Here is a 22,832-nt window from a genome sequence, read left to right as displayed (position 1 = left end):
AGAGACATAGGATTCACTCTTTTCTTTTTTCTTTCATACCTGATCATCATTTCCCATGCTAGTGAGGTGATGTCACAAACAGGTGAAGAAATGGCCTCATTCACTCGCATCCATTCTTTAACTTTTGTGTGTAATGCCCCTATCCATAGCTAAGCTCCACAGACCTGTTCTTGGTTTCCTTCAACTGCATCATATGCCGTGGTTCATTTCACTGACAACAGGTTGCTCTTTATACCACATCACTCCAATTCGCTCTGTTCCTTTCATGCCTATCTGTACAGTATTGGAATAGATGTCTACTCTCATGAGGCCCCATTTCTTGAATTTTCTTTATTATCAGTTAGCCTTTTAACTCTTTAATATTTATGGTCTTGCATCTTTGCAGGTCCATTACCATCCACAAATGTATAGCTTCTCTTTGAGAATTTATTCCCCTATTTCAAGGCTACTTTTTGAGTATGGGTTGGGGGAATATGGGTGCCAAATGCTTCTATAGGACAGTCACTCACAGTAACCCTTTAGTTGCGATAAGGAGGGAAATGTGCAGTTTGTGTTGATGTTGCTGTATGTCATAGTTTCTGATAGTATATATATATTATCTGTACAAATGTTAATGTTGCTAACAAAAGACATTGATTAATTATTTTGTTTATGAAGGAATAAGAGTAAGATGATAAGCATACCATCAGTACGTAAAACAGAAAAAGGTAATTATTAAGACACGTGAAAGCAACTCTCTCGTCTCTGATTGTGATGGAGCAGTAGCTCCTCCAAGAGTGTAACTGGGCTATATTTACTTTTATAGTCTCTCTCTCATTCTGTAAGAACAAAAAGATTTATAAGGATTCAAAACCTCTAATGTTAGGGAGGGATGAAACAGAATGTGTGGATGTTGGAATGTTAGACATAAGTATACTGTATTCACAGTTTCATTGCCCTCTTTTCCAACCATCCACCACTCATGCACAAAATCAGTTCTTTTTCCATTCTCTCGAACAACCTGTCCATGGTGTCTTGTTACTCTAGCATTGCATCTCATGAACTGTACGCTCTTGAAATCAAGCAGATTTGATAATTCAAAGGCTGTAATAAGGTCAGCTCTCTCTCTCTCTCTCTCTCTCTCTCTCTCTCTCTCTCTCTCTCTCTCTCTCTCTCTCTCTCTCTCTCTCTCTCTCTCTCTCTCTCTCTCTCTCTCTCTCTCTCTCTCTCTCTCTCTCTCTCTCTCTCTCTCTCTCTCTCTCTCTCTCTCTCTCTCTCTCTCTCTCTCTCTCTCTCTCTCTCTCTCTCTCTCTCTCTCTCTCTCTCTCTCTCTCTCTCTCTCTCTCTCTCTCTCTCTCTCTCTCTCTCTCTCTCTCTCTCTCTCTCTCTCTCTCTCTCTCTCTCTCTCTCTCTCTCTCTCTCTCTCTCTCTCTCTCTCTCTCTCTCTCTCTCTCTCTCTCTCTCTCTCTCTCTCTCTCTCTCTCTCTCTCTCTCTCTCTCTCTCTCTCTCTCTCTCTCTCTCTCTCTCTCTCTCTCTCTCTCTCTCTCTCTCTCTCTCTCTCTCTCTCTCTCTCTCTCTCTCTCTCTCTCTCTCTCTCTCTCTCTCTCTCTCTCTCTCTCTCTCTCTCTCTCTCTCTCTCTCTCTCTCTTCTCTCTCTCTCTCTCTCTCTCTCTCTCTCTCTCTCTCTCTCTCTCTCTCTCTCTCTCTCTCTCTCTCTCTCTCTCTCTCATTGTGGACAGATTTTTAGCCCTCAACCTCTCATTGGAGAACAGTTTTCGTAATTCGGTTACCATCTTAGTTGCCTCTCTTTGGACCCTCTACACTAAATCTATTGATCAGAGTTGAGAGGCATAATCCAGTTTTTTTTTTCAATATATTTTGAATAATATACCAGTTATTTCTTAATCTATATACTCCTGTGCTTTTCTGATATTTGCCAGTAAGCAGTTTGCTTTCTTATGTGATGCTCTGTTGACAGGTTAGGCATACTGTTGACTCTTAGTTCTCTTTCATACATATTCCTGCTGTTATTTCTAGCTAGGACACATTTGTGACAGCCATCTCTCGATGCATCTCGTTCTCATTATGTTATGTTGGTGTGTGATTATTTGAAAATGCTAATTGTGAGTACCTATATGTACAGTAGGAAAAGGGGGTTTGGCACACATTCAGAGGTTTGAAAGTTGTAAAAATATCTCCTCTTATTTCCCTTTTCAAGCATGAAGAGAATCACTACCAGTTACATCTTGTAACTCACCTCCCTTATTATATCTTCATTCCTTATGAGGGAGAACTTTTTTTTTTTTTTGTTTCTTCTCTTATTATTTTTGTTCTCTTTTTCTTCCAACAGTCAGCACATAAATTTACCTTGGCCTGTTACCTGACCCTAAGAATCAGGTAAAAGGTCAGTGGTGATAAGGATACAGTTTCATTTCCCTCTTTTGGATGTTTGCCAGTTCTTTGTTTCTTTAGATAGAATAACCAAGCTGGTGATACATAAATTTGATTTCATTTTTCTGTAATGTATATCGTAAATACTTTTTGAACATTTGTTTTCATAATGATTCTTGTGATGTGATGCTGTGGCAAGAGGCAGGTGTTTTGCCAATCCTTAGTTTCGAGACTAGCTTTCCTTTTCCGGTGTCTTGTACTTTTCATATTTCATTTAATCAAGCTAAAGTTCATTAACCGTGTATCTGATTAGAGTTGTTTTTTAAGTCTCTTAGTAATTTCTTGCAGTGTTAGGCATTCCTCTTTTCACATTACTGTAGTGTCTTCTGCAAAAGTATTTGAGTATGATTCCAGTTACTCATAAGAAGTCATATACATAGTGAGGGAATAACAGAAACCTGAAGACTGAACTCTAAGGGATGGTGCTGGTTATTCTTGCCCAATTTGAAAAAGTATTGCTGGCATTTATCCTATACTCCTCTCCTTTTTTCAAAATTTGCAAAGCAATCAAGGACTGGTAGCTCAGTAACACCTAAATCCACACTTTCATTTCGTTTATATACTGCTGTAATTACTCTTATCTTGGTGTTTAGATTAGCTGTACATGACCTTTTGCCTCAGAACCTATACTTCATCTTGCTTATGTGACTTATCCTCTGCAAGTAATCATCCATTAATGTAATTTTTGTTTTACCCTTTTGCAGCCTTATACAAACCATTCTCTTCATAGATACTGACTTGTCATTTAGTTAATTATATAATGATATATATGATTTTTTAATGCAACGGTTAGTTATCCACACCTTTTGACATTTTTTCCAACATAAATATTTTGTTTAGTGGTCCTGAACCATTCTTGAGGTACTGTATTTGTAACAGACTTCATCCTTCTTGTCACAAGCCGTGTCAAGGACTTATCAAATTCACTCTTACTCTTCACATACAACTTCCCTCTGCATCAGTTACCTCCTTCCAGATAATGTAATGTCCCTTTTTAATCTGTTTATTTACCTACTTTAAATTCTCATTCATTTTTCCCATATGTTCACATGCACTATTTTTTTTCACAGGACTTTGCCCTCCATTCATTAAAATTTTTTGAAGATTCAGCTTTCACACTTTTTTGAAAACTCATTTCTTTAAGTTTTCATTCAACACTACTGTTCTTCCCTTTCCATAACCTATGCGGTACTTATAATGCTGTGCAACAGCAAAACAGCCTCTAATAATACATTTTTTTTTTTCAATTGCCTCAGCCTTACCATGGATGGAACAATTAAGTGGGAGAAAGGCATCTATGGGATAGAATGAAGTAGAGCAGTGTGATGGAGGGTGAAGATGTGCTGTTAATGGGCTGAACTAGGGCACATAAAGCAGTCAGAGTAAACCGTGGAATGGTGAGTGGGGCTTGGCTGTAGAAGATGAGCTTTGGTTTCATTGCATTTTCCATGAAAGTTAGAGAGTTGTCTTTGCAAATGAGGCCTTTGTTTGTCTGTTCCCAGCACTACCTTACAGAGGCAGGAAACAGCTAGCATGAAAAAACTTTATCATGAATTGTTTCCCCTAGATCATCATAATTATGGCACTGACTTCACTTTAGGTTTTTCTTAAAAGTTTATACAGTATTCACATTACAATACTGAAAGGATTCTGTTCATTTATATAAAGTATCAAACAACATTGAATAAGTAGGCATGGCATTTACTGTTCTTTGACACTAAAGAAATGCACAAGATGAAGGAAGTCCCTATTACAGCAGAAAAATTCAGTTTAGTAGATTTCAATCGAGTTAAAAATTGTTCAATTTTTTTCCTTTGAATGCTCAGTAAATAGGTGTTACATATTTCAAATATACAGTAATTACAGTATAAAAAATATACAGTATTGCATTGTGTCACCCTATAAAGAAACCAGAGGTAATGTTAAAGTATAAATGAAACTTAAAGATATCACCAAATGACCTACAGTACTGTCTGCCACCTCCCTCCAATGTGCGTACATGTATCGTAAAGAGGAATACAGAGAGAGATAGAAATACTGTCTCAAAGGCAATCATTGAATGCTAAGAATACATAATGACAACCCATATTTGATTTCCCTTATGCAATTTCTGAAAAATTTCCACACTGCATGAAGGTAACATTAATGGTGATGTTATACCCAGCACTGTCACCCCCATGCTTTTTGGGTTCTGTTATAAATACAGAATTTATGAAAATATACAAATGAGAACAGCATGGAGCTTTACCATATTCATTTATCAAGAACAATGGTATAAGCTTCAGCATTGCATGGTAAACAAAATTCTTAACTCGGTTGTTTCATAATTTGACTGTAATCTTTAATGGGCTGGAATTTTTTTTTTTCTTTATAGAACCTTTTCCTTTTTTATAGACTTTTCTCTTTTTTTCCTCCATCATAAATGACTTTAACATCCATCACACCAAGATGAGCTTCTTGCTTACCTCATGATCCTTTCTAAGTTGTGGAGTCCAATAAGTACTTATGTACTGCTGTCTTTGGACAAGCAAGGAAAGCATCCCTCATAATATTTTGAAGGAGTATATCAGAACTTTACCCCAAACTTGCTTGTGTGTTTACTTCACCTTGGAAACATTTACTGGTACCGTATATTCTAAAGAAGGTCAGCTGTTCTAACCATTCTGACTTTTGTTCTGTTGCTCTGACTTTTGCTATTCAAAAGTCCTTAAATCTTTTCTCAACTTCTGCTTCTTAAAATCTGGAGTTTCAAGGATTCTTTCAGACCACAAGTGTAATTTTCTTAGATGCATTCCATTGTCAATATCCATTTTTTCTTCATGATGCCTGACCATCCCTCTGTGAGAGCCTTGAGGAACCCTATTAGTGATAGGGTGTGGCATTGGTATTTGATTTCCATGCTCCCCTTTTACAGCTTCCCTATTTACTTGTATCAGGCTTTCTCTGGATTTGGTCCGTTTCCATAACTGTTGATGAATGAACCTCCACATCTTTCCCTGTCATCCTTAGTGTTCTTCAGTATTCTGTTTAGGCTTCTTTCTTTTCTTTCCATTTTCATCAAAGATCTGGAACAAATAAAGTGGGATCATATTTGTTTGTGCTAATTGAAGGATAATCAGAAATTTTGTGGATGATCAGTGTTCCCCAAGATGCATAGTTGTACTGAAAATAGAGACTGATTGAGATAATATAGATAATGCTGGTAGGTTAGTTTTATTATAACTTAACTAGAATAACAAAAAGTAAAGGAAATTATACTGTTAAGAAAAGTGCATCTGCTATGTACTTCTTATGTAATATTCTGTATGTGTCTTACAGTAATGGATTGATGTTGATTGTTATTTTCCAGAGGAAAATGTTGATGAGGAGGTAGTGTTAAATGGCCTTAGTAATAATCAAAAGATTCAAATACATGTACAATTTTTCCCTGGGGATAGGGGAGAAAGAATACTTCCCACGTATTCCCTGCGTGTCATAGAAGGTGACTAAAAGGGGAGGGAGCGGGGGGCTGGAAATCCTCCCCTCTCAATTTTTTTTAATTTTCCAAAAGAAGGAACAGAGAAGGGGGCCAGGTGAGGATATTCCCTCAATGGCCCAGTCCTCTGTTCTTAACGCTACCTCGCTAACGCGGGAAATGGCGAATAGTTTGAAAAAAAAAAAAAATAATGTACAGTTGGGTTTTGTAGAGGTGTTTCAATTCAAACAGTTGAAATGAATTAGTAAATGTAAACCATTGGTACTTGACAGTATGTATGCATGTAAAATATATATCTAAAAGGCTCTTTATATGTATGTTATGGGTATTACCAGGCTCCTCTTACCAGCTGGAGGTTACACCATAGTAAAAAGTCATCTTTGGTGTGGCTTTATCATTAATGGTACAGTTGCCTCAAAGAAATCACTACAGAGAAGTCCACATTTCCTTGGTGCTGAAGTAGCACAAATATTGGCTGCAGGAGGCTTAAAAGAATGTCCTGGGTAACACCAGGGCTATCTCATAGAAATTGGTTTTGGGGCAATTATAGATAAATGAAATAAATGAATATGTTTGGTATGAATATATGAAGATGTATTACAGTACAATAGTATACCAGTGTGAGTATTTACTTTGTGAATACTTCTTCCATCACAGTATATATGTACCTATACAGAATTTTCATACTGTCAGTTGCAAACTTTTTACATGAACATACCTTGTATATTCAGTATGTACATACATTTACATAGTATTGCATAGCAAGCTTTACAGTGTGGTATTACCAGGCTCTGCCTGTTGGTAGTTATTCTACAAATGAAGAGTCACCTTTAGTGATATTATGATCAATAAAACATGTGGAGGAACTTCTCACTCAAAAGAGTCCATTTCTCCTTGCTACTGATTGTAGCACAGCTTTGAATTTGCAAGATGTTTTGAAGAAGGACGTTTCTTGTATGATGAATTATGTGAAGAGTGTCATGTGCACCCATTGCCAACTGGTGGGTGACCGAGAAGAGTTGTAAAGTCATCAGTTTTTAAGCGATTCAGGCCAAATATAGAATTAAAGTATGATAGTCATTTACTATCAAGTATTAATCCACTAGTTCCTTTTCATGTGAAATAGTCATGCAGTGATTCATGTTTAAGACTCATTGTTCAGTGAACTAAGATAGTATGCCAGAGAGGAGAGGTGAACAAGTGGAAAAAAGGCAAAATGCCTTGATCCAAAAAGGGAGATGAGAAGAAAATGGAGATGCTGGAGATATAGGACCCAATGTGAGAATTTCAAGCACACAAAATGTTTTTATCTTTTAATGATTTTGTATGAAAAAATAGGTAAAGTAAAACGTTTTAGAAAATAATTTAGTCAGAATTGATATTCATGAGATATATATGGTGTCATGGGCTAGAATTGAAAACAGTTGTAGAATGATATTTATTCTCTTTTTGTTTATATTTTGCTGTGTATGATACTTGAAAGTACTTGTATTATGCATAATAATGTCTCTGTCAGTACATTTGACGAGTGTTGATTTTAGAAATAATTTAAAGGAATGAGAAGATATTACTGAGACCAACAGATGGGATATTTAAAAACGCAGTGAATTCATTATGTACCTATATGAATTTAGGTAAAAATGCTCTTTTCTTGCACATATGTTTGAATATTTTGAGAAACTGCTATTTGCCATTAATGATGTGGACACTGATAATATTTACATGTTTTGGGGAAGCTTTTGATGTCTTACATAAGATTTTTTGCAAAAAGTGAAACTTTTGAAAAAAAAAAAAAAGGGGGGGGGGAAGCAAGGTTTATGGTCGATCAGAGTGTTTTTATCTAGAAGGAAGTAGAGTCTGGATAAGGAGGTCATTTTCAGATTAAAATGACAGTATTCTTTTACCATTTTCGTTTCTAATTACTGTAAATGATGTTTTGAATGGCAACCAACGAATTATTCCAAGATATATAGGAGAATAAAGAAACTTAAAGATTAAAAGAGGAATCAAGATAAATGCTGAGGGTGTGTATAATATTTTAGTTGAGTCTTACATGAGAAACCTGAATGAAGTGCTTGATCAACTAAGTGGTTTTGAGAAGTAATTCATCTTCGGTTCTTTCAGTTAACAACTGGGGACAAGCTTGAACAAATGATGAATGGATATTAGTTTAGACTTATCATTGTCAACTAGAGTATGAACCAATTTAAGAAACAACTTCTTTGTTGCCAGAATTTTAATGTTTTAGAATACATCGCCAGAGTGGGTACTTGATAGTTATAGATACCATCAAGAATGATTGATAGGTGTCATTCACAAGATGACAAATGGTGAGTTCCTTGTGAATTCTTACAAAACAACTTTGATATATCTAGGAAAAACAGGATGTGACCAAGACAGATTAAAGTGTGGTTTAACCCTTAGAGGGCCACACCTGTGCTTGGACAGTTTTCCCTTTGCAATTTGTAAGGTTGCCTCATCCCATCCAGATTTAAAGTGGAAGGCATGTTTAATCGGGAGGGAGATCTTTATCATGCCATAAGCAACTGCAGTTAGTGCCAGAAAAAATTCTAGAATGTCAGTTACCCATGCAACACAATGGGGCATTATATCCGACCATTTGCAGACCCTGTGAGTACTTTTTCTAAGATGCTTTTTCTCATGGTCATTTGAATTGGAAGGCATGCTTTATAGGTATGTTGAGATGCCTTATGTCACAAGCAACTACTGTTAGCATTGGAAAGGAAATGAACAGTGGACTGAGGTGCTCGTCAGCTACGAGTTTCACAAATTCGTCCACATACTCGGCAGCTCCTTCGTGGTTTGCAGACCGCTTTTCTCTGCACACTTTATTCATGGAAATTCCATGACGCTTCTTGAATCTTTGAAGCCATCCTTCACTGTGGTCACACTCAGGTTGTACTTTAAGTTCTTTATGGAACACCTTAGCTGGTCCATCATCCTACCTGACAAGTCCACTCCATCACTCTGATGCTGTCGAAACCATTCCATCATCACTCAATTGTGCTCAGTACTCTTACCATCTTTCATAGTTTTTCTAATTGTCATTTGCTTCTTGGAATCGCTGTCTGCATAGAATTTCAAGATTTTCTCCCTTTGCTTCTTTATATCATAAACAGTTGATGAACCAATAATGTCATACAGCGTACGACCAAAACACCATGGTCCATATTTTTTCAACAGTTCTACTTTATCTTGGATCAATATGAACTGGTGTGTACATTTGACACCACGACTGACACTCTCATATGTCTTAGAAGCCATAGCTATAGGGTTAAATTTAAGCAAAATAAGCTAAGAATCTCACAGAATTGTGGTATCACCATAACAAGTGCAGTGTAAATAATGTAAGGAAGCACGCCCTACACACAATGCCATCTGTGGCTGCCGAGTAAACTAGTCTGGTGGCCACGGTAATTTCAAGTTCCCTTACGTAATTTTGTTCAGACTAAAGGAGGTGCCGAACCATCAGTTGCTGGAAATTCGGTGGTGTACCTGTGTCTTACTTATATTAGTGAGTAAAAGAGGGAAAAGTTGGAGTTGTTCCTGTCCTTGGGTTTGTGTTTGCTTTGTTTAACCCTTTAAGTCCTAAGCTTGGCCTGATTTTGTGCTACCCCAGCCTAAAGTTGAAAAAAAGAAAGAGATTAAGAAAGGGCATTGACCTTATAGATTAAGTGAACATGATGTTAAAGGACATAAAACATTATAAAAGAATCTTTCCCTAACAGCAGTAATCCTTTTAAGTTTCTTTAGCAGTACAGTAGTGTTAGCTTGGTTTGAGCTTATTTCCACCATTTAACTGTCTCCATGGAACCCAAATACAACTTCTTGATCTTCCTTATCATCTTATTTCACTTTTTCAATATTTTCCATCAAAATTTTTATCGATTTCTTCCCATCTTGCCATATTTATGTTTGCTGCTTCCAGCTGCATGGTTATTACTCTCACAACTGCCAGGTGCATGCATCAGTAAGATTCTTTCTGTCATGATGTTGGTAGCTGGCAGCTATGAAATATTTGATATTTTTTTTATTACTGGGGTATCTATATATGGTTCATAGCCACATGAGAAGATCTAAAACGTCAGTACATATATGCTTTTTAGGACTCTTTTCCAAGATGAACCATATGTACATACATTTGTTGGACTGAAAATAAGTGACAAGGCTGATAGCTCTTCCAGAACAGGTACAGAAGAAATATAATTACAGTGTTAAAGACAAAGATCTCTTGTAATGGTAGGGAAGTGTGGATTTTTGGGATTATGATTCCACTCACTTTATTATATTTCTTTTTAATTAGTTCTAAACTCTTTTTTGACTGAGAGCTCTTTTCATGAATCCAAGATTGGGCTTGGTACTGTAGCTTGTAGAACAAATATGTGCCTTACCTTACCTTATGATGGAAATACCTTACCCTGTTTTGATCAGTCAAGCCTTATGTCTCTGTTCATTATGTACATGAAACAACTGGCTCTAGATGATACAGAAAGAGGTCTCCCTAAATCTTAGCAGCCTTTTTTAGTTCTTATGATTTTCATTGATTTTCATTATTCACTTGTTTAGTGAGTCTCAGATCCTGCATCCTCAGTTGGTTAGGTTTGCTCTTGTGTTCATATTGTATTTCAACATTCTTCTATGCTGTATTTTGTGTTATTTGCTGAATTTCTCATCTCACATATTGATTTTGTGTATATAAAGCAACAGTGATAAATTTCTCTCTTTTCATATCTGTCTGTCTTTCTATCTATCTAACTATCTATCTTATATATGCATCTGTCTGTCAGTGTATATCTCTAATGGCCATGGCAAAAGAGCTTCCATAAGTGGTAAACTCCAGTGCAGCTACTAAATCTTTAGTGCCTCACCCTTAACAGGCCACTGGCAGAAGGCAATTCCAATGCAGTGTTTCCAGCGACTCCTTTCGCATATTCCTGTCAACTACTGCTATTACCAAATGTGTTTACCTAATGTTCTAACCTACTTATGCTGCCCAATATTCTTACCTACTACTACTTAATGTTTCTACTTAATGCTGCTATCTATTCCTACTTACGACTTCTGTCAGTTATTCCTGTCATTTTGCTAAATGTGAGGCTAATGTGTTTTGCTAACTGCAGGAAAACCTAGTTATGAAAAATGAGTGTGTGTGAGTTAAGTGTTGTCAAGTGTTATGTGTGACAAGGAAAGATTGTATGTTTGTGAACAGAATGCCAGCATCCACATGTGGTAGAGACAAAGAAAAGGAAGCCACCTGTGTCAAAGGAGTGCAACTTGGTAATCACTGAAATACTGGCTCTTTGCATAGCCATTACTTACCCTCCCAATATCCACGCAGTTAGTACTGACACTATACCTCCCAGGCTGGTGGCTGCCTATTAGCTACATACCTACCTCTATATGTTTTCCAGATTATGCTTTTATTGTAACTACCAGTTAAACAGATGATCTGCTTATTACTGGATTCTTAACCTTTCATACCAGTTTGGTGTCTCACATTATATTTTTTGACCTTTGTACTATCAGTGCCAGACTTATTTTGCTGTTCTAGAATATGATGCTCAGACATTTTACCTATTCAAGCCTCTTTCTACTTGTGGAGTGTATTTTTCATCTTTTATTTTTTAGGAAAATAATCTGAAATTGCCTAAAGCTTTCATATTCACTCTGCAAGGTGTACTGTTGAACTGATATGTATAAAAACTTGATTCGTAACCCACAATCATTACATGAAGCCAAGTGGATGACAACACTCCAGTTCCTTTCACCTGTACCTCATCATCATTATTACACTATATCCATTGTCTTTTCCTACCTTACTAGATATTTCACTTAGTATTGTAATGTTTTTATCTACTGTAGATGATTTTTATGATCATTAAATTCTCTTCATAGATATATGCAGTGAATCAAGTACTTACAGCCATTCTGCTTGCTCTTACACATCCTTAATGCAATTTGGAAAATTCAAACAATGTGTTCAGATATTTTATTCCTAAAGACAGGGGAGAAAGAATACTGCCCATGTATCTTCTGTATGTCATACATTTGACTAAGAGAGGTGGAAGAGGGGAAAAATAAGGAGCCAAGCCTAGATTTTTTTTTTTCCCAAAGACTCTGTTGTTTGTTCTTGATGCTGCCTTGCAAAGGTGGGACAGGCAAGCATTTATGAAAAAAGAAAATGTATGGTATTGATGTTTGATACAGTGTTGGACTATTAAGATCCCAGGATATCACTGTAACATATTTTTGTGATTAATATGTTATTAGATATACAATATTGATTTTACCGAATGAAAATTACCTTCATGTTAAGGAAATCATCTTATACTTCACTAGATCAATATGAAATACATCTGTGTTCAGTATAACTGTAATATGACATATTGATGATTTATCTTGCTTTTAGAATCTGAATTATCTTACAGGCTTCCCTAACAATGTGACAGCTGCTGCAGGCTTGGGAGCAGCATCATCGTCTAATCCTGCAGGCAAACAGGTTGAGGGACCTGATGGTGCAAACCTCTTCATCTACCATCTCCCACAAGAGTTTTCAGATCAAGAGCTTGCCCAGGCTTTCTGGCCATTTGGCAAAGTCATCTCTGCTAAGGTTTTCATTGACAAACAGACCAACCTTTCCAAATGCTTTGGTATGTCTGATAACTGCTTTAGACTGTTTTGAAAAGAATAGGCTAGGAATTTTAACTACTTTTGTCTTGAACTTACCTGCCAACTGTCTCTGTAATGATAAAATGTTTACTACCATGAAGCAAGCTTATTGGTAAACTTCTCAAATATCATCATTTCTGTATACCTTGACTTATATCTATAAACATTCCTACTTATGTACTGCCTTATTCGTATCCTACTCCTTCCTTCAGTCTTCCCCTTCAGTTGCTTTTACCCATCTCTCTCTCATCATATTCAGTAATAATCTATCTTGGGGTACTGTCTCTTTATGAATGCTTTAGGTATCTTAGAATTACATCAGAATGCTGTATAACCATCTGACTTTCTCTTCCTTACTTTCTTGTTTCTTGTAGCTCCTACTTCAAGCTTTCCAAAATTTGAAGCAAATTTTTTCGAATGCCAAAAACATTGAAATGGTTGAAGGTGTCATTTGCATTGTATGTCAATTTTCAACCAGTCAAAGAAAGTCGTAACAGAAGAGTAGGAGTCCCTGTGTATATGCGGTGATTAAGTAGCATCTAATTTTTGGTCACTTATTTGTATGACAGCCACTGATTAATCTTATATCTTAAGGGGAGGGAGGGTGAAAACTAGGTACAGATAGACCTATATTATATCAACTCATCGTCGTATGTGTTGTTGTAACTATGAGATGGATCCAGTGCATATAACCTTTCAGATCATTCTCCATCTGAATCTTCTATGCTATTTCTGTATTTCATAAATATTCACTTTGCACTCAAAGTTCATTTGCTTAGTAAGAGTATCCTCACCAGCTTTCCTCTCCTACAAAGTTCATCCACTAAATTCCATGTAGCTTTTGATTGGTTAATTACTGCTGTTGCCCACTTTATTCACTATTTGCCACTGCTTCCATTGTTATTTGCCATTCTGTTATAGATGTAATTTTACCAGCCTTTCATATGATGTAGAGCTTTTGTGGTGATACCTTCTCAACAGGCCTTCACTCAAGCCCCTTGTGAATAATTTTTTTTCATACCATCTATTTTAAATTTTTCATATCTTCTATGTTATATGTGATTTTTATTGTACTACCCAGAGTATCGGTCACAGGGCAGGTTTTTGTGATATCGTCTCAACACACCTTTATTCAAGCTGTTTTTTAATCATTTTTTCTCTTATTCTTTTCAAATCTTCTTTCTCTTCAGCATATTTGTAAATTTTTTTAATACTACCCAGAATGTCTTTCTCAGGTACATTTATTTTTATACAAATCTTGACATACAGAAATTAGTTTCACTTTCATGTAAAGGAGTTGATACAAATCCACAGAATCCAAGTGGCTGCTGCTTCCTATACTTTTTGTGTGGAGACTAGCCACTTGAGGGCTAACAATTATGATGCCTCCTTCTCTCCTTGAACAGTGAAGCTGTAGAATTCTCGTTATCCTCTTTTTATAACTTTTGTAGTCTCATCATTAAGAGTCAGATATACAAATATGTCAGGAGTTCAATTTCTACATTATTTTTTTCATATTTAGTTTTCCTTTCATCTGAGATGGCCATGATTGGTGCATGTGTTTTGTCTTTCACTTCACATATGAATGTTCATTTACCAAAGCTTCAGTGCTGTTCCATCCCTTCTACAATGCATAACTCTAGCTTAGATTTGAATTTTCCTCATGCATATATTCTGTCATGCAAATACCTAATGTACCTTAACCCTTCACTATATCATTCCTATAATCCTTTGTACCCTTTGTGTATTTGGGTTTTTCAATCATTTAAAGAAAAAAGATATATCTTTTATCTTTAGGATTAACGAGAACATATTTTTATAAATGAAATGATATTCAACCCAATGTGGTGAAAAATTACTTACAATTGCTATATCCACTTAAAGTTATGCTACTCCACTGCCAGGCATATGAGGTATGACAGGTGTATTGTCAAATATAGGTAGTGGGAAGTGTTTTTGTCATCCAAGTAAGGTTGTTCATCAATAACATTCTTTTGTAAGATTTTTGCAGTTTCACAAATTATTTTGTAACAAGAAGATGAAGTTTTCATACAGGCTTTCTGGATACATATGTGTAGATACTATTGTATGGAAAATGTATGGGCTGAAGCATTAGACAGTAGTGCACTGGTTGCCACCACAGTCATTAGTATGTTTTGCCTCAGAGCAGAGGCTTTCAGTTCAAGATTTTTTTTATCATATATGCTATAGCTGCAGGGAACAGAAAATAAGATACAGTATGTGTCTTAAAACAGTGCTATAGCTGCAGGGAACAGAAAATAAGATACAGTATGTGTCTTAAAACAGCCACATTGAATGTGATAATCATAGTAAAACATGGAATGTGTTTTCTAAGGAAGTCAGAATACTGGAAGCTGCTGAATGTTGGCTGGCACGTTGAGTCAGGCTCAGAATCTTAGCTCTTTCTAGGTTCAGACTAACAGTTTCCCAGAGAATTCCAAAAAAAAAACCACTTGAGCATAGACTATTTTTCTATTGTCAAGTTTAGGATGAATTTGCTTCTTACAGTGTCTCAAATATTGAATTGACTTTAATAGTATTTTGTTGAAACTTGACATGTGTAGCACAGGAAAAATATCAAAAACGATCAGTTATCCTTGGGACCAAGCAGTGCAGGTATATTGGATTTTTAGTGAACTTAGAAATATGAACTGCAGATTGTGGGCTGAACATATTGCAACCTTAGCATAGTGTACTGCATACCAAATGCAGGTCGAACAGTGTTAAAAAAATGTAGAAATGAATACTGTTTGAATGTTGATTGAACATGCTTATGGAAACTCATGCTCCTAGGTGGTGGTAACCTTGAATGTGGTGGATCATGGCTTTTGAGATTTTGACATATTTTAGAAAATGTTTTTGATATTCCACCCTCACTACATCAAGATTGCATTGTAATCCCTGAGAAACATGTTAATCTTGAATAACATGTACTGAGAGAAAGTGAAGCCTTAGAGTCCAATATGATTCCAAATTATTTATTGAAATCATGTCATAGAATGAGCAGTCCCCATAAAATATCAAGAGTAATGTCTATATGAGGCATTGACTAAACATTCTCTGTACTACATTTAAGTCTCCAGTGATCAGAAGAGAACAGCACACCATTTTTTGGGTTGTTGAAGTCTGCAGGAGAGTTCCTCTCACTTCATGAAGCAACAGTAATTCTTTGAGCATAAAAGTGCCTGCAAAATTTGTGCAGTTTTCCCTGGATGTTGGGGTTTTGTACCACCAGGTATCACCTGGAAAGCATTTCCACTGCATTGCAGAACTTGAAACCAATTCCTAAACTACTGTTCATTAAATCATAAGCATCCTTTCATGACAACTCAATACATATCAAAGGGCATTTTGTACCTGTGTGGATAAGATAGGTTCATTATTATGTTTTAACTTTTAAATCCAGTAGATCATGATGTGAAAGGCAAGACTCAGTCTTGCCACCTTGGAAGTTTGCCCTATTGTCCACTGGCACCCCATACCCCTGCCTCACACTATTGGAATGTAACATTACAAGATATGGTGTGTTCCAGTATGTCTTTGATAACCTTTTATTATTTTGTTAAGACAGGAGGCACTTTTGAAATTATGAACAAGCAAACCAAAGTTATGCCATTGTATCTCCACCAAACAATGCTAGAACGATCTCATCCTCTGATTTGACTTTCAAATAGCTCCATCATCTAAAACATATGAGAATGTAGCTAAGACATGAATATAATCTTATGACTATAAGGCTTTCCTTTCATTGAGAGGTTATAGGTACTCATGTATGGGTTGAAAATCTTTGTAGTGGTTTCATATCAGGCCAGCTTGTACTACTTAAATGTGATAGAGCAGTACTTCATGAGCAAATAATGCTCACTTCAGCTTTTGACATTGTTGTTTTGAGGTTTGAGTCTTCTTCCCACTGTTTTGTTTTTAGACTCCTGCCAAGTCACATCTTGAGCAGTGCTCAGTAGCATTGGGTAGTTGAAGATGTGTAGGTCCCCAACCCTCACTTTTTAAAGTACCCTGCATGAGCTCCCAAGCTCCTCCTGTTCCCTAGCTCAGAACTCACTGAACTGTACTTACAATCAAGCCCTGTTCCATTCTCCACTACTTTCGTCCCTTCTTGCTTTCCAGTGAGTTATCTCCACCAGTGTTTAGCTTGAATTTTAAGATTGTTCTTTTGTAAAAGGTTTCACCCCTCACAGGCCTACTTATCATTGGTAATGCCCAGCACCACATTGAATTGGGGCTGAGTAAGAAATTACCATGAAATGCTTGATACCTGTGGAATTATGTAGATATCCTCTGGGAAGCAAAACATTGATGATGATAATATTTCTTCTTTTATGCCTGTTTGCTGTTTCATGCCTCAGTGAGGTAGCATCAAGAACAGCTGACTGAAGCTTTGAAAAAAAAAAACCTTGCTTGGCATCATCTGTTCCTTCTTGTCAAAAGTATTAATACTGAAGGGGAGGATTACCAGATTCTTCCTGCATGTGGTTTCACCAAAACTGAAAAGTCACCTTTGGCAATGTTGGATCATCAGAGGATGAAAACAATAGTCTTGTCAAGAGAGTTTTCATTCCAGAGTCCAGTATTTCCGTGCTACTGGATGTAGCACAATCTAAACCTGCAGGAGTCCCATAAATCATGTCCTTGGATTATACAGTTAAGAAATGTATATTATACATTTTTTATACCAATTGCTTCTCCTGTCTCAGTGATTTAGCATCAAGAACAAACAAAGATATCTTTTTCTTGTGAATAGACTTCTGAAATTTGAAATCTAGACTGGAAAAATTATATCCTTTGCATATATCCACTCTTTCATTGTCGTGTGTAATGTACTGAAACCAGTTCCAATCATCTACAGCCAAGTTCCTCAGACTACATAACCTTTCCACTTCATATGATAACCACATCCATGCAATTCATTCTATCTCGATCCTTAATCCTTTCATCCTACATTCACCCTGAAGTAATCCACCATGAGCAGATAATTTAAAAAAATCAGTAAAGAAAATACACAAAAAAGAGTAGCGTACTTTCCTCCATATTGGTATGGCAGGGTGTTGAACTGGTGAATGACTGGCCTTAATGGCAACAGTGATCCTCAGTATTTATGTAATTACATGATTGGTATGATTTCGTTCTACATACACTTAAAGTGCACACTTTATGTTATGTATTTTGTGTATGATATACATATATATTTATCATTTACACAGACAGGTCATTATTTACATTAGTGATTGAATGAAAAGTAGTATTTTCATCAAGTATGTGAAACATGATAAAGAGAAATAATTTCTTTTACTGTAGCATTGTTTATGATAGTGATTTTGTTATTGCATTTTCTGCAATGCTGATGCATTTACCCTTTCTTTGAGGGTTTAAAGGTGTTTGTGATAATGGTATTTTTTCCAGCAGTGTTATTTGATTCTCAGTGACGTATGAGGATAAAATTTACAATTGCACTTCAGTTGGGACTGATAGAGACTGAGTGTGAACGAAAGTGGCCTTTGTTGTCTTTTCCTGGCGCTACCTCGCAGGCATGCAGGGGGAGGGGGTGTCATTTCATGTGTGGCGGGGTGGCGACGGGAATGGCTGAGGGCAGCAAGTATGAATTATGTTCATGTGTATACATGTATATGTCTGTGTATGTATATATATGTATACGTTGAAATGTATAGGTGTGTATATGTGCGTGTGTGGACATGTATGTATATACCTGTGTATTTGGGTGGGTTGGGCCATTCTTTCATCTGTTTCCTTGCACTACCTCGTTAATGCGGGAGACAGCAACCAAGTATAATGAATAGATAAAAATACATCAGTTGGGAATTTAAACGAGGGCTTGAAGGTGTAGGCTCTTTGCGCTTTGTACTTCGTAATGCTATAATAGTGTTATGATGCAATAAAAGGATTAATGTTTAGGCCCTAATACCCCAAAGTTTGCTTCACTGCATCCCTCTGATCTCCCCACAGTCTCTCATCCTCTCTTAGTCCCTCTTTTTTTGATGTATAGATCCTCTTAGTTAAACACTCTTCACTTATCCCCTCCATATATCTGATGAGTTTTAAGCACCCCTGGGTCAACTCTCAGTCAGACTGCACCTACTACCACTACTACTACTACTATTACTTCTACAAACCCCCCCCCCCTCTCTCTCTCTCTCTCTCTCTCTCTCTCTCTCTCTCTCTCTCTCTCTCTCAAGGATACAAGTCCACATCAAAGCCTGGCCATAATGGAAATATCGAGGGGTTAATGAAACGGAAGAGATAAAAGAAATTATGTACTTTAGAGAAAACGAAAAACCTGTCTTATAAGAACTACCAGGTCATAGTTAATGGGAAAGACATGGCAGGTTGGGGGAAAGAAACAATTATCAAAACGGCCTCCATTTTGAGTTGCCAGTGGCCACACAGTGATCATGTGACTCAGTGTTAATTTCCACATCAGACACTCCTGCATAGAGATCCCTTGAACAAAGATAAAATCCCTTGCATCAAAACTGCCAGAACATTGACTCAGCTCCCTCCTAAAAAGCTCTCCTTTCTTATTTATTTCTCTTATTTTCAGTTGCTTAAGCACTAATAATCAACCACCTACTTTCAATATAACCCTGTATCACTCTTGAAGTCACTTACACTTTAATACAGTCCTGCTGCTCCACCTTCCTCAGAAATGCCACCACTCTTTCACCCTTACCCTTACACTAACCAAAGACAGCCCCTCAAAGATTCATGAACCTTATTACTTCATTCCCCTTCACTCAGAGCCAGCATATCCAGGTCTCCCTCATCTTATTTAGCATTGATGCCTCCTTTTTTTCCAATGAATTCAAACACTACAGTCTAAGCTCTCAAGGACCAATCCTCGTTTGGCTTTTTATTCTGTTCCTGTTTTTAGAAAGTGACCATACAAGGAGCAAAGGGTTTGTACCACCAAACTCTCACCACAATTATTCATTTCTTATGATATGCATGAGTTCCTCTTCTCTCTTAAGGGATCAAATAAATTAGGTGTTGTAAAGTGTGTAAGAGATATAGAGAAAGACTTCCCACACCACATGTATATGAGGCAGGAAGGAAAGACAGTTACCTGGTCCAGGGAGGGAAATGTGACAGCTGCTGGCTAAGTGCACTTTTGTCATAACTTCTCCTAACACCCTAGCAGTAGTACCTCCCTGGTAGGTGCCTCCCAACCACCTACCACCTAAGATTAACACAGTAATGATATTGATGATATTAATGATAATAATAATAATAATAATGTAAGTACTACTACTAATTATTATGATAACATTAACCATTCTTTTATGTCTCTTTGCTGTTTATCACCATTGCGAGGTAGTATTATGAACTATTTAGCATTAAAAGAAAAATCCTGGCTGTGCTCCTTCCCCTGTTCCTTTTTTGTTAAGGTAATGATACAGGAAGAGAGACCCTGACCCTCTCTGTCACCTTCTGCAATATGGAGGAAATACCTGTGTGTAGAAGTATCCTTTTCGCCTATCCCATATTTTTTTCCTCATGTTTGCTGTTTCCCACTCTAACTAGGTAGTACTAGGAAAAAAACATCTGAGCCTTAGATTAAGAAATCCCTACTTGGTTCCTTCCTGTGTTCCTTCTTTGAAAGTAATGATAAAGGAGATGAGGATTTCTGGCCACTTGTTCCTGCCTCTCTTAGTCACCTTAATTTACATGCAGGAGATTTGTGGGTAGTATTTTTTCTCTCCTATTCCTAGGGGTAATTGTATTATATTTTAATGATGATAATGATACTAACATTACTAATACAGTTATTGATAATGATAATGATTATATTCTATACTGGTTTGCTGTGCCTGCAGAGTGAGGTAGCACCAAGACGAAGAATGGCCTCAAGCACAGTGCACGGAAACCAGATCTCCCCCTTTCCACAGCCAAGACTGACAGACATATCTGTAGTTTCCCTTGAGCACTTCATATATCCTGATTCAGCCCAATGACTGTACTTTCCCTCTTGCATACCACATCACTCTAATTGGCTCACTCCCGTGCGCACTTCACAACCTCCAGCATATTCAGGTCCTGAACTTCCAAAAGCATCTTTCATTCCATCTTTCTTCCTTCTTATTTTCCACATATCTTTGTTCCTTCAATGTCTGAATACCCTCTCAGTCAGCCAGTCCCTGTTCATCCTTTCCATATGTCCAGACCAGTTCAGCACATCCTCTTCAGCTCCCACATTCATACTCTTCTTACTGTCAGATCATCTTTAACCCTATCATTTCTTATGTAACCAACCTTTTCCACACCACATGTTTTCCACAGATACTTCATTTTCAGCACATCCATGCCTCATAGACAGTGACCTCTCTTTCAGCACATTCCTCTGTGTACCCAGGACCTTTGCACCCTGTCATCCACAATGGGTTATTTCAACTCCCATGGTTCTGTCTGCTGCAATGTCCACTCCTAGATATCTTCAAACTCTGCACATGCTCCAAGGTCCAGCCATTCAAATTCACGCTCCAACCATCGTGTTTTTCTGCCAAACTAAACTTGATAACTGTACTTTAATTCACACTAATTGTTAATTTTCTCTTCTCACACACCCTTCCAAACTCAGGAACCAAGTTCTACAATTTCTCACTCACCTTCCACAAGAACCAACCATTTACTCACCTCACTGGCCACCTCCACCCACCCTGACCCTACCTCCAATAGACCTGCCACTCTTCAATACCCTTGCATTTGCCTCATTTACCTCTCTCACCACCCTATCCATAAACAGGTTACACAGCCATGATGACATCCCATACCCCAACCCCACTCACTGTCTTCTCTTCATATTTGCATACATGGCTTGCACTTAATGTATGCAAACTCCTCACTGATTTTGGTAACTTTTCTTCCACACTGCATATAACATCTTCCACAAAACACCTCTATCAACCCAGATGCTTAAATGCCACACACAAATCCTTTTGTTTCTCTATTTTTCACACAAAAATTCTTCAAAGCAAACTCTTGATCCACACACCCTCTGTCTCTCTGGGAGAAACATTTTTCTTTCTCAGTCTAATGCTGTTTGCATACCACCGCTCCCAGTCAGCTCTCTCATACATTTTACCAGGTATACACAAACTTGCATGAACCATGCATACATTAAAGACCTTAAGTAACCTGTCATCACCACTTCCTTTCTTGAAAAATTTAACTGAAATTTTATGCATTCTAGCTGCCCTGGCACAAAGCATTCATCTCCTCTTGTCATTTCATGAAACCACTTGCCTTGACTTTCTCCCTTTGCATACCTTCACAGCTCAAACAACCCACATCTGCCATTGTATCATGTAACATTTTCAGCATACCCTCAATATACTTATTAGATCTCTTCTCTTCATCCCTCCCTGTTACCACTTCCCCATCTGAATCCCTTCACTGATGCTCCCATTTGCTCTGCTTATACTATTCATTTCCATCCAAAAACAGAAAATGTCATATTCTCCTTGACGTTTGCTGATACTCTCTCACCCCAACTCTTGTTTGCTCTCTTTTTCAGCCCCTGCACCTTCCTTTTTATCTCCTGCTGCTTCCTCTTGTACATCTCGCAATCCCTCGCACTCCTTCCCTGCAGGTAAGGCCCATACATCTCATTCTCTTTCATTAACAACTTAAATATCCTGATCCCATTACTCACTACTTCTTACACACCCACATCTCACTTTCTGCATGCCATACACTTCTCTTGCACACATAAGCACTGCTTCCCTAAATACCTCCCATTCCTCACTCACTCTCTTAGTTTCATTTGCTCTCACCTTTTGCTATTCTTCACTCAGTCTCTACTGGTATTTCCTTAAGCAAGCCTCTTTTCTAAGTTCACTTGCTTTCACCACCCTCTACCCAAAGCTTATAATTTCCTTTCTTCCTAAAGCCTGTACAAACTTTCACCCTGACCTCCTCCAAAAAGTGATAAGAACTCCCACCAACTACCCCTCTGTGTACATTTACATCTAAAAATCTCTTTTTAGCACTCCTGTCAATTAGGACTTAATCCAGTAATGCCTGCATGCCATTTACCCACTAACCCATGTATGCTTATGTGTGTCTTTCATTTTAGATTAGGTATTAATAGTCACCAGTTCTTTATCAGCGTACAATTTCACAAGCTGTTCACCATTTTCATAATAATAATGATTCATTATTTTTATCATTATAGTCTAGTTGTTT

The 22,832-nt window shown here is 37.3% G+C and overlaps 1 protein-coding gene across 45 annotated transcripts in view; it reads left to right on the top strand.

Moving 5' to 3' along the window:
* Positions 1–22,832, top strand: part of LOC139762916 (CUGBP Elav-like family member 1) — a 464,351-nt gene that overhangs the window by 400,280 nt on the left and 41,239 nt on the right. For 25 of the 45 annotated variants that reach the window (XR_011715864.1, XM_071688195.1, XM_071688391.1 and 22 more), the window contains 2 exons: positions 12,356–12,577; positions 22,162–22,236. The exons of 8 other annotated variants lie outside the window; for them this stretch is intronic. Coding sequence is in view for 36 of the 37 variants with exons in the window: in XM_071688195.1 (XP_071544296.1) it covers positions 12,356–12,577; positions 22,162–22,236 (297 nt within the window). In the remaining variant the exon portion in view is untranslated. The remainder of the gene's footprint in view (positions 1–12,355; positions 12,578–22,161; positions 22,237–22,832) is intronic. 12 more of the 45 variants (XM_071688296.1, XM_071688432.1, XM_071688362.1 and 9 more) reach the window with 1 other exon arrangement.

The sequence above is a fragment of the Panulirus ornatus genome, chromosome 3, assembly GCF_036320965.1.
Source record: "Panulirus ornatus isolate Po-2019 chromosome 3, ASM3632096v1, whole genome shotgun sequence".
Classification (NCBI taxonomy): Eukaryota; Metazoa; Arthropoda; class Malacostraca; order Decapoda; family Palinuridae; genus Panulirus; species Panulirus ornatus.
Note: the sequence above shows the minus strand (reverse complement) of the source record. Positions and strands in the feature narration are given on the sequence as shown.